At 43.0% G+C, this 12,493-nt stretch overlaps 1 protein-coding gene across 1 annotated transcript in view; it reads left to right on the top strand.

Moving 5' to 3' along the window:
* Nucleotides 1-200: 200 nt before the first annotated feature.
* The window catches only part of sardh (sarcosine dehydrogenase), a 36,823-nt gene continuing 24,530 nt past the window's right edge, over nt 201-12,493 (top strand). Inside the window, exons 1-9 of the mRNA XM_072455317.1 lie at nt 201-293; nt 1,732-1,919; nt 2,078-2,214; nt 2,580-2,758; nt 3,814-3,993; nt 5,644-5,767; nt 5,847-5,947; nt 7,422-7,526; nt 9,619-9,748. Of these exons, the coding sequence (XP_072311418.1) occupies nt 1,735-1,919; nt 2,078-2,214; nt 2,580-2,758; nt 3,814-3,993; nt 5,644-5,767; nt 5,847-5,947; nt 7,422-7,526; nt 9,619-9,748 (1,141 nt within the window). The 5' untranslated portion in view covers nt 201-293; nt 1,732-1,734. The remainder of the gene's footprint in view (nt 294-1,731; nt 1,920-2,077; nt 2,215-2,579; nt 2,759-3,813; nt 3,994-5,643; nt 5,768-5,846; nt 5,948-7,421; nt 7,527-9,618; nt 9,749-12,493) is intronic.

Raw genomic sequence — 12,493 nt, 5'->3', positions numbered from 1 at the left:
CTAATACAGTTGTAGTACTAATGCAGTTGTAGTACAAATACAGTTGCATAAAGTATCCTACAGTCCAATGAGTGCCCGGGTGACGTCACACGCCAGTGGTGCGGCTCGTGCAGCTCGGGGCGGATCAGGGGGCGGGCCCATAGTAGAAGAGGGCGGGCCAAACGTACTCAGCTCCTCTGACAGTGCTGCTGCTCTGAAGCCACACTTTACAGACACTTTAAACCCGTAAAGCTGCCATTTCTATACATACTTTATCATCGGCTTTTGGATCTTTGCGTTCGGAGCGACCGTAGGTATGCGCGAAACCGCGACAAACAAACGTGCTGCACACTCACATACACGTACACACACTACACACATACACATACATACACGTACATACACGTACACACACTACACACATACACATACATACACATACATACACGTACATACACGTACACACACATACACACATACACATACATACACGTACATACACGTACACACACTACACACATACACATACATACACGTACATACACGTACACACACATACACACATACACATACATACACGTACATACACGTACACACACTACACACATACATACACGTACATACACGTACACACACTACACACATACACATACATACACGTACATACACGTACACACACTACACACATACACATACATACACGTACATACACGTACACACACATACACACGTACACGTACACACATACACGTACACGTACACACTCACATACACGTACACACACTCACATACACACACACGTACACACACATACATACACGTACACACTCACATACACATACACACACATACACGTACACACACATACACATACATACACGTACACGTACACACTCACATACACGTACACACACTCACATACACACACACGTACACACACATACATACACGTACACACTCACATACACATACACACACATACACGTACACACACATACACATACATACACGTACACACTCACACACACATACACATGGGGCATGGCTTGTTACTAAGTTTACTTGTGTAATACATTTAGCCTACACACTACTGTGACACGCCGTGCTAACACGTGTCTCAGTTTATTTTAGTCCAGTTTAACTCGTGTGCTGCGTAAATGACCTTAAATAAACTACATGTTATGTTGACATCCGCGTTAGCAGCGAAATTCCACTGATGTGGCACTTTCATTCACTTCACAGCTAAAGCCACCATCCAACCAAAGTATACAATCCACTTCAATCCAGATCAAACTGTCACTCTCAGAAAAACTAAGATATTCCTTTATTGTTCACACATGGGGACATTTCTCATGCAAAATGCAAATATGACCAAGTAGTTTTTGAAGCACACACGCTCAGTTGTCTATTTAATGATCAGAAGTGTTATGTCAGCCATGTCCCCTTTTTCCTCACTTCAAATTCATATAACTACATTGCAACATCGTCTCAACTTTGACCAGAGGGTCAGACTTACACTTAAAAGGCAACAATTAGTCTTTTCCTGTAACTAAGTCTTAATAAACTACAATTAGTGTTTGGTGTTTATATATTTCAGTAACACTTAGATTCGTTTTTTATTTGAACAATTTACAGAGACATTCAGCTCATAAAAACAGATGTTTGACACCAAAGTATAGATAAATAACTTGTAACCATTACTTCCAAATAACAAGTAGTGACATTACTATTTACCTCTGTCTATCTGTCCAGTCCATGGCCTTTATAGGGAGTGCAGTTCGCCGAATATCGTTGTCACTCCAGCCGCAGTTGTCTCCTCTGTGCCGGACGACATCCCGGACCTACAGCTCAGAACCCACCCAAGAAAAAAGTGTTCCCTATGAGACAACCCTCAAACAGGAGGTTGGGACCACCTCTGGGCCCACCAAACCTCTCCCCAGGTGAGCCTCTCCTGATGAACATTGTATCTTGTGTCAGATCATAGACAAATATGTTAATTCATATCTAAAACGAAAGCTTACAGTGACATTATGGTGTTGTCTTTTATCTCGTACAACTTCCCATCTCAACTTGAATATTGTGTGCTTCTCTGCTGAAGGTCGGCAGATGCAGTGGTCATTGGAGGAGGAAGTCTGGGCTGTCAGACCATCTACCACCTGGCGAAAATGGGGATGACCAATGTGGTTTTGCTGGAGAGGGACAGATTGACCGCTGGTACCACCTGGCACACTGCAGGTAATGAACTGTGCTGTTTGAGCAGGTTTGCCAGGAAAAAAATCAACTAAGACACTGTTAGAAAATCAAAGAAAACACCGTTAGTCCGTCGTTGTATTTCTAGTTCATATAAAATGGTCTAAAGCGACTCAATCAGTTGCACAATACTAATGTTTTCCATGCTGATCGTCTTCTAGCCGTTTGTAAACCTTTCCCAATCATCTGTCGCTTGATGTTCAGTATAATAAATTTGCCATTCTCCCTAAATTAGAAAGAAATAAGTCTACAATTGCTTACAAATAGTCTTTATACTTTCAAACCAGTTTTTTATATAGTATAATATAGTATACTGAAAGCATCCAAACACATCTTCGTCTCGTTGTAAGGTCTTCTATGGCAGCTTCGCCCCAGTGATGTCGAAGTGGAGCTCCTGGCACACACTAGAAACGTGATCAGCAAAGACCTGGAGGAAGAGACTGGACTCCACACCGGCTGGATCCAAAATGGAGGTCTATTTATTGCCTCTAATAAACAGAGGCTGGATGAGTACAAGCGCCTCATGTCGGTGAGGATCAATAACACTTTTGTTTCAAATTGCTTGGATGAAAAGTAGACTTCACACAGCAGCTGCAGTGACAGGGCCGGGGTTCTGTCTGTGCTGCTCCTAACCTGCTGTTATTGTTGTAGAAGGTTAAAAGGGTTCAAACTAAAGACACCATATTGGACATTATTGTGATATGTTGAGGTATGTTATTCAGACGATATTATGTGAGTCCAACAGAACTTGTTTTTTAATGTATTAGTTGGGCTTTTATTGTCAGACAAATGTGAATTGTCTGTAAAAAGAAACACAAATGTGCAGAAATGTCACGTTTGGCCAATATTTGAACATTTATTTTTAATCTCTTTTTGTAGCATTTTTCAAAACTATAAACTATATACTCGATATTGAAATTTTGTATACCTTCAAAACAACATTCACGGTATTGTATACATTTTGATATATTGCACTTGGTGTTATCGCAATATAATAAGTATTTAGTTTGGGAGTGTCTACAGAGCCGCGGCGCGCGGCCGAAACTGCCATGTTATTTTGTGCCGCAGCTCCTGAAACTGCTGGGCTATTTGACCGCACCGTTTTAGACCGCGCCGGGTTAGGGTTAAGGTTAGGGTTAGGGTTAGGGTTAGGGTTAAAGTTAGGGTTAAGGTTAGGGTTAAGGTTAGGGTTAGGGTTAGGGTTAAGGTTAAGGTTAGGGTTAGCGTTAGCCATGAGGCTATATGGCCGTGCCGAGGTTCCTGAAACTGCTAGGCCATTTGACCGCGCCGCGGCTCTGCAGCCACGGCCATTTAGTTTAGTATCAATTATTGCAATAGTCAATACTGCAATATCAAGACTTTTGTTGTTTATTTTGCAGCCCTAAAAACACATTCAGCAAATTGTGTGTACCAGGGATCTTAAGCTGGCATATGTGCTTCAGCATAGACCACACAACTACCGCGCAGCACATTTTCACACAATCTGTCATGTTGTCTTTACACAACAAATGCACAACAAAATATCATGGAATCTTGCATAAGCTCTCTCTTATAAACACACTCTGATATTGCCTCTTTTTGTAGCTGGGTAAAGTGTATGGCATCGAGTCGCACGTTCTGTCACCTGCCGAGACGAAGGACCTGTATCCTCTCATGAACGTGGACGACCTGTACGGAACTTTGTATGTGCCCAAAGATGGAACCATGGACCCCGCAGGCACCTGCACCACCCTGACCAGAGCCGCCTCAGCCCGGGGAGCCACGGTAATGTCCCCTAACCCTGACCAGAGCCGCCTCAGCCCGGGGAGCTGCGGTAATGTCCCCTAACCCTGACCAGAGCCGCCTCTGCCCGGGGAGCCGCGGTAATGTCCCCTAACCCTGACCAGAGCCGCCTCAGCCCGGGGAGCTGCGGTAATGTCCCCTAACCCTGACCAGAGCCGCCTCTGCCCGGGGAGCCGCGGTAATGTCCCCTAACCCTGACCAGAGCCGCCTCAGCCCGGGGAGCTGCGGTAATGTCCCCTAACCCTGACCAGAGCCGCCTCTGCCCGGGGAGCCGCTGTAATGTCCCCTAACCCTGACCAGAGCAGCCTCAGCCCGGGGAGCCGCGGTAATGTCCCCTAACCCTGACCAGAGCCGCCTCAGCCCGGGGAGCCACGGTAATGTCCCCTAACCCCGACCAGAGCCGCCTCAGCCCGGGGAGCCGCGGTAATGTCCCCTAACCCTGACCAGAGCCACCTCAGCCCGGGGAGGGGAGCCACGGTAATGTCCCCTAACCCTGACCAGAGCCGCCTCAGCCCGGGGAGCCACGGTAATGTCCCCTAACCCTGACCAGAGCAACAGTAATGTCCCCTAACCCTGACCAGAGCCACAGTAATGTCCCCTAACCCTGACCAGAGACGTCTCAGCCCGGGGAGCCACGGTAATGTCCCCTAACCCTGACCAGAGCCACGGTAATGTCCCCTAACCCTGACCAGAGCCACATTAATGTCCCCTAACCCTGACCAGAGCCGCCTCAGCCCGGGAGCCACGGTAATGTCCCCTAACCCTGACCAGAGCCACAGTAATGTCCCCTAACCCTGACCAGAGCCACAGTAATGTCCCCTAACCCTGACCAGAGCCACAGTAATGTCCCCTAACCCTGACCAGAGCCACAGTAATGTCCCCTAACCCTGACCAGAGCCACAGTAATGTCCCCTAACCCTGACCAGAGCCACAGTAATGTCCCCTAACCCTGACCAGAGCCACAGTAATGTCCCCTAACCCTGACCAGAGCCACAGTAATGTCCCCTAACGTCCTCTAACCCTGCTCAGCTTCTCCTTTCATGCTTTCTGAGTTTCTGATGCTTCAGACACAATGGGACAGGGTTGATTTGCTCCTTTTATGACCATAAAATTTACTGCCAGCTTACTATAGTTTTGTTATCTAAATTGGTAACAGCAGTCTTGGTTTAAGACCATATCTTGAATACACATTAACTAGACTTGTCTTTTTCACATTATTAGCAGCTGTAATAGTTCTCTTTGATGCAGCTTTATTATGTCATTATGTAAGCTAAAAAAAAATACAATAAAAGGTATAAAGAAATAGTTTTTCTTGGGCTACAACGATTAGTTTATTAATCATGACTACAGTGGACTACTAACATTCATTTTTATAATTGTATTTGATTTTATGGACCATATGAAACACATATGAAAACAACTTTTATAATGAAGATGGTGGCATTATTAAATTAAATAATCAATGCAATTTATTTGTAAACATTCTGTATTCAGAAGCCGTTTGTCACCACATTTCAACCTTTGTTCTGTTGATAATGAATGTACAAAGTCTCACTGAACAATAGACATAATCATTTGACTAGGCGACCACTACAATAATGGTAATAATAGCAGTAGTGATGTTGTTTGTAGGTGATTGAGAACTGCCCTGTGACTGGGATCCAAGTCAAGTCTGATGATCTTGGAGTGAAGAGAGTGAAAGCCGTGGAGACAGCTCATGGAACCATAGAGACCCCATGTGTTGTGAACTGTGCCGGTACGAGACAATGCTCAAATTACCCCGGTCTGTGAGCGCTTTCTGCTTCTCTAAACATTGTTTCCTGTGCCGCGTTTAGGTGTGTGGGCTACTAAGCTGGGAGAGATGGCTGGTGTGAAGGTGCCTCTTGTTGCGATGCATCATGCTTATGTGGTGACGGAGAGAATAGAGGGAATTCAAGTAAGTCTTGTAAAGCAGTGTTTGTATTTTATATCATACTACACCTTGCATGTTGTTCAAGACTTGTAAATTTCTGTTTGCACACCAATATAGTAGTGTTAGAGATGGAGCTCCCCCTGCTGCTCTCTTGTGAAAATGCAATGTCAGAGAATGTTATATTTTATTTTTTTTGAATTGAAATAAGACGGTATAATCGCATACAAAAACATGTAACGTCGACAAAAATATAAATAATACATATATATATAGAGAGAGTTGTCTTTGGGTCATTGTCGGCAGATGTTGCAAGGCTGTTTTTCAAGCAGGGAGAGACGACACACTTTAAACGCCCTGAAAATACACATTTAACCATCACAAGCAATTATAAAGACGTTTAATAAGGTATAAATGTTTCTTCAATGCGCACAGCAATGTTATCTTAGTTTGTAATTCCTTATTTAACCACCAGATGGCAGTGTCAGCAAACATGACTGGATTGCTTCCATCGCTTCTACGTGGTGTGATGAGATTTGGCTTGTTTGTGTCAGAGATTGAGACTGTATCCATCAGTGTGTTGATTATGTGTGTCAGGTTATTTGTCTCTTCCTTGTTTGGAAGATTTGGTTTGTGTTGGTGTTTCAGCTGCACTGCCAGAGCCGCGCTGTCACTGGAAATAGTTTAAGAGCGGCTTGACGAGCTTCACTGCTTCGTCATTCATAAAGACACCAACTTGCGTATTAAATTAGAAGAAAATGACTTAAATCTGTGCAATGCTGTCGTTTGTAATCAGACTTTTTTGCTGTTGCCTGGATGTAGTAGTACAAATCTTGCAACAAGTCGACAAAACACAATAAACTGTACGTGTTTGATTCGCTTCTTGTCTGAATTAAGAGTTTTTTTTTTATTCTAGATGGAAGATGGCACTTTTATTCCAACACAACAGTGAGAAGAAACAAATGGGGCGATTTATAACTCAAGTTTCTCAGTTTCATGATTGTATTTGGTGTGTCTTCTCATCCGTGGGAGTGAGTGAAGGACAGAATCATTTGGAGCTCTCAATCTGCAGTCAGCACTCGGAACAGGAAATAAGATTTTATTGTGTATCAAAGAAGGTCTCAAATGTCAATCTATGCTGCTCAGGCAGAAGAAAGCACTGCAGTTCCAAATTGAGAGAGAAACTACTTTAGGACAAAATGAATGCAAATTATATAATCGCTTCTGATCCGCGTTACCGTTCTACACATTGCAGCCGTATGCAATGTTGATTTTATGGTTCGTCGCCATGAAACCTTTACATAAAGATGAGGCTGGCATTTGACCCATGGCTTGAGTTGCCAGGTTTATGTATATCCCCTATAGTGTAGCTTTGTGATTGTGAAGAGACAAACTGCACTAACCTTGCATGACGACGTGATCATTTTCTCCTCAAGATGGCATTTAACCTGACCAGTTTTCCTCATATTCTTAAGGAAATGCGTGTACCATTTACTTGCAGAACATGCCAAATGTGAGAGACCACGACGCATCAGTGTATCTGCGTCTCCAAGGTGATGCCCTGTCCGTGGGAGGCTATGAGCAAAACCCAATTTTCTGGGAAGAGGTAAGAGATATTCAATGGAGACTAGTCTGTGTAAATGTCTGACGGTATCTGAAGATCCCTCGTGTGTCTGTCTGTCCGCCACAAATTACCACATTAAATTACTTTCATTTAATTAGATGAGGATTTATTCACTACTATAACTCTTGGGCCAAATCCTACTATGACTGACTGGTTGTAAAACAGTACTTTTGTAGCACAGTTTTGATGTTTGCTTGCACACTTTTTCTGAACTCTGTATATTAAACATGATTTTTTTTTGACTGTTTACAGTATAATGTATGGTCAGCTTCTTGCCTTAAACAATTCATGTCTGTCATAAGCTAATCACTAACCCCGTAGTCTCTTTATGATGACCTACACTGGACACACGCGCCTTGAGTCAAGGGCTCTCCTCGTTTTTTGTTCTTAGTCTGGTTTGGCGCTTGTCTTCATATTCCTTGGCAATTGTACCATAGTTCTTTGAATAGACGCAGGTTCTTTTGTTCTTGTACTGCAGCCGAGCGTCGCTTTGATGTCTCAAAGTGGATGTGGTGCAAAAGAGACGAGATACTGAAAAGAGTATTAGCTCGGAGAGAATAAAAGAGCGGAAGATGCTACTGTGAAAGGATTAGCATCAGTGATAGCTGTGGATTTATTGATGTAGGTATAATATATATAGTTGGTACAGGTATTTTATCATCAAAATACAGCTAAATTTCACTAAAATTGTGACGTTATTTAGGCCTACATCTCTTACGATTATGTTACACAAGTATGAGGAAGATTGTCATGAGATCTTACTTCTAATCTTACGTCTAAATGCAAAGAAATGGAATAAATAAAGTACTGGGAAAAAATATATATATATTTTCTACTGTTGGAAGTACAAGCATTAATACACTGAATTTAGAGTTACGTCAGCAATGATGCTTTCTTGCAATATTTAGCATTTCCCTGTTTATGTCAACTTAAGGAGAATGTTGCATTATGTATTCATGAGTGGTTTTCATAGAGAACTTTGTATCTTGCAAGTATGTTCCAGCATGTTGGCAGGGAGTTGATGCTTAGGTACGGCATGATTCAGAAAGGAAAGAAAACTGTAGGAGCCAGGCAGGAGGAGGTTGTCAAGAGGAGCAGGGACCATCGCGCTGCCAAGAATGGGAGAAGTACGTGACTTACCAAATCCTGCAGAGAGCACAAGGTGGTGAGCGGGGGATTTTTTTTTAAATCCGAGCCCGCTGAGTCACTTAGATTAGTAGGAGGAGGAGAGTGCTTCAGAGCAAGGCGGTCCACACTCCACAGCAGGAGATGGACGAGCTAAAGACTGCATTTTGGCCCAGCTGACCTGGAAGCAGTCCAGATGGGAGCAAATTAAAGCCTGGACAGGGAACAGAGAGGGCAGGCCCGCACTGACATGTTTATTCTCCAGTAAAAGAGGGCCATACTCTGGCTGCCACAGGATTGTACCATAATTTCCCCTCACTTTGTAGTCATAACCATTACATTCTTGTCATAATGTTTGAGTTAAATTCCTCCTATTTTTAATTAGTAACTGGGAGCAATAACGCCTCAGTAGCGGAAAGTTGAAGGGAATCATTTACAAAGAGATTTTAAAACACCTCTGCTGCCCTATCCTTCATGAATACCGGACTGAGAGTAATAAGGCACTGCAGTCTCGACATCAAGTTTACACTCAATGTCACAACAATGTATTTTGTATGTGAAACTGCAACGATGGAAACAGTAGATGGATACCTGTGGAGTGCACTTTTGGCTGCAGCTAAAAAAGTAATAACAAGGAAATGGACGAGAGGGACGTAGACGACTGTCCAGGACTGGACTGATATAACTTTGGGCAGTTATGAAACGCTAAGACTAACTTTTTCACTGAATTTGAAAACAGACAAATATGCAGGACATCGAGACAAAAGGGAAAACGTAAGACTGACTTTCCTTTTATTGGTTTTGTATTGTTGCTCGCTGTGTCTTGTTTATGGCAAAAGACAGATTTTAAAGGATGGATGCAGTTTTTTTTTTGTTAAAGATGACAAATAACCTGCTCTTGGAAAAGGAATGTTTGTATTTCATGTTCTCTTTGTGTTGCACTTTGCAGGTTTCTGATAAATTTGCCTTCAGCTTATTTGACTTGGACTGGGATATATTTACGCAACACATCGAGGGAGCAATCAATAGAGTTCCTGCTCTAGAGCAGACCGGCATCAAGTCCACAGTGTGCGGACCAGGTACACGCACACGCACACATGTACACACACACACATGTACACACACACACATGTACACACACACACATGTGTACACACACACACACATGTGTACACACACACACATGTACACACACACATGTACACACACACATGTACACACACACATGTACACACACACACGTGTACACACACACACATGTGTACACACACACACATGTGTACACACACACACATGTGTACACACACACACATGTACACACACACATGTACACACACACATGTACACACACACACATGTACACGCACACATGTACACGCACACATGTACACGCACACATGTACACGCACACATGTACACGCACACATGTACACACACACACACACACACACTCATGTACACACACACACACATGTACACACACACACACATGTACACATACACACATGTACACACGCACACACGCACACATGTACACGCACACATGTACACACACACACATGTACACACACACACATGTACACACACACACATGTACACACATGAACACATACACATGTACACACACACATTACACACACACATTACGCACACATGAACACACACACATGAACACGCACACGCACACACACACACACACACACATGTACACACGCACACATGTACACACACGCACACTACGCACACATGAACGCACACACATGTACACACACATGTACACGCACACTACGCACTCATGAACACACACACATATGTGCACACGCACACATGAACGCACACATGTACACGCGCACATGTACACACGCACGCACACACATGTACACACACACGTACACGCGTACACGCACACATGTACACGCACGCACACGCACACACACACACACACACACACACTTCACCACGCATTGCGCTGTACAACACACAATATTCATGCACATTTTAAAACCGTTTGATCTGAATGATCAGATATGATAAACTAAGATATCACTTTATTAATCTCGAAACACGTTCTTCAAAGAAGCCATTAAAATACATACAAATTAAGAAAATCCTATAAGTATAACATATAAAACATACAACATACAACATATATTTATAGAGGAAGTTGATTGCAGTGAATGTGTCAGCTGCACGTTTACAAGAGAGTAGCTCTGTTATGAAATCCCACTCTCTTCATCACAGCAGGGCGGCTGTTTTCTAAGAGAAAGATTCATGAAATGTTGGCATGATGCATGATTACCGTAAGAATAATTTATAGAGAAATAGGGAATATAAATGTATGTTGGTTACGCTGTAATTGGACTACAGTCCATAAGTGCATAATGTACATCAATAATAAAAGCAGAACGCAGCAGACAGCGGAACTAAAAAAAGCTGACATGACAGCACTAAATAAATGAAGTCGTTCTTGGTAAAACTCTAGTATATAGTTCATGTGCCCCATGGCCCCAGAGAAGAACTGTAGTTTGCACTGGCAGTATAAGGACAAAGGACGGTCTTATAAGAATCTTCTTGAGCTGATACTGATACCGATATTTGTCTTGCTGCTGTGGCTCATAACCAATATTTGCCGATACCAATATTTAGATTTTAAAATCCATAGCAATCTGTTTTAAATTTAAGTAAAGTTCACAGATTCACTTTTCACTTAAATAAGTATAAGTCAATAATAAAATAAATAATAATAATACACATATGGCCATAATTTAGACAAATTGCTATTTTACTCACTCTAAAAATAATAATATATAAATATATCTATCCACTTGCAGAAGTGACCATCAATTGTGTCATAAACCAAGGTGATGCTCTGTCCCCACTGCTGTTCTGCAGAGGTCTGAACCCCCTCAGCCAAATAATCAACAACACTGGCTATGGATCCCGACTCAGGAATGGGGCTACCATCAGTTGCCTCCGCTACATGGATGACATCAAGCTGTATGCTAAGAGCGAGCGGGACATTGACTCCCTGATCCACACCACCAGGATCTACAGCTCAGTTATCGGAATGTCATTCGGACTAGAGAAGTGTGGTCGGATGGTGGTCCACACAGAGGGGGTCTCACTCCCAAAAAGAACAATAGTAGACATTGAGGACAGTTACATGTACCTGGGAGTCCCACAGGCAAATGGCAACATCGAAGAGATAACAAGGGAAGCGGCTACGGCCAATACCTACGAGTGAGACAAGTCCTCAGAGGCCAGCTCAATGGCAAGAACAAGTCTCGGGCAATAAACAGCTACGGCCTGCCAGTGATCAGATACCCTGCAGGAATAATCAGTTGGCCAAAGGAGGAGATACAGACCACAGATGTTAAGACATGAAAGCTCCTGACCATGCATGGAGGGTTCCATCCCAAATCCAGGGTTAGGAAAGGGCCGGTCTGAAGGACAGCACAGAGGCCCTGATCATGGCAGCACAGGAGCAGGCCCTGAACACCAGATCAATAGAAGAAAAGAGGATGAGATCACCTTCAGAGGGTGAGAAGGGAATAAAGGGGGAAAAAATCTATCTCAGCACCAAATATCTGCAGTTTTCTTTTCCGAAAATTGGTCATCAATAATGATGACACTCTGAAATGTAAGCTTTAGTTTATTCTTTATTTGAAGGGAAAATGTACAGATACATTAATCTCTGTTCTGCTCCAGATTATAGCTAAATGGCTACTTTCCACCTGCAGTCCCTGATTTGTAGGAATACATTTAGCAGTAAGAACAATTCACAATGTCCACTCTCTGATACAAACATTCTCACACTCGCACAC

This window comes from Eucyclogobius newberryi, unplaced genomic scaffold (assembly GCF_026437365.1).
Source record: "Eucyclogobius newberryi isolate DKJ021-1_F unplaced genomic scaffold, fEucNew1.0.hap1 SCAF_2, whole genome shotgun sequence".
Taxonomy (NCBI): domain Eukaryota; kingdom Metazoa; phylum Chordata; class Actinopteri; order Gobiiformes; family Gobiidae; genus Eucyclogobius; species Eucyclogobius newberryi.
The sequence above is the reverse complement of the archived record's forward strand: the minus strand, read 5'-3'. Positions and strand labels throughout refer to the sequence as shown.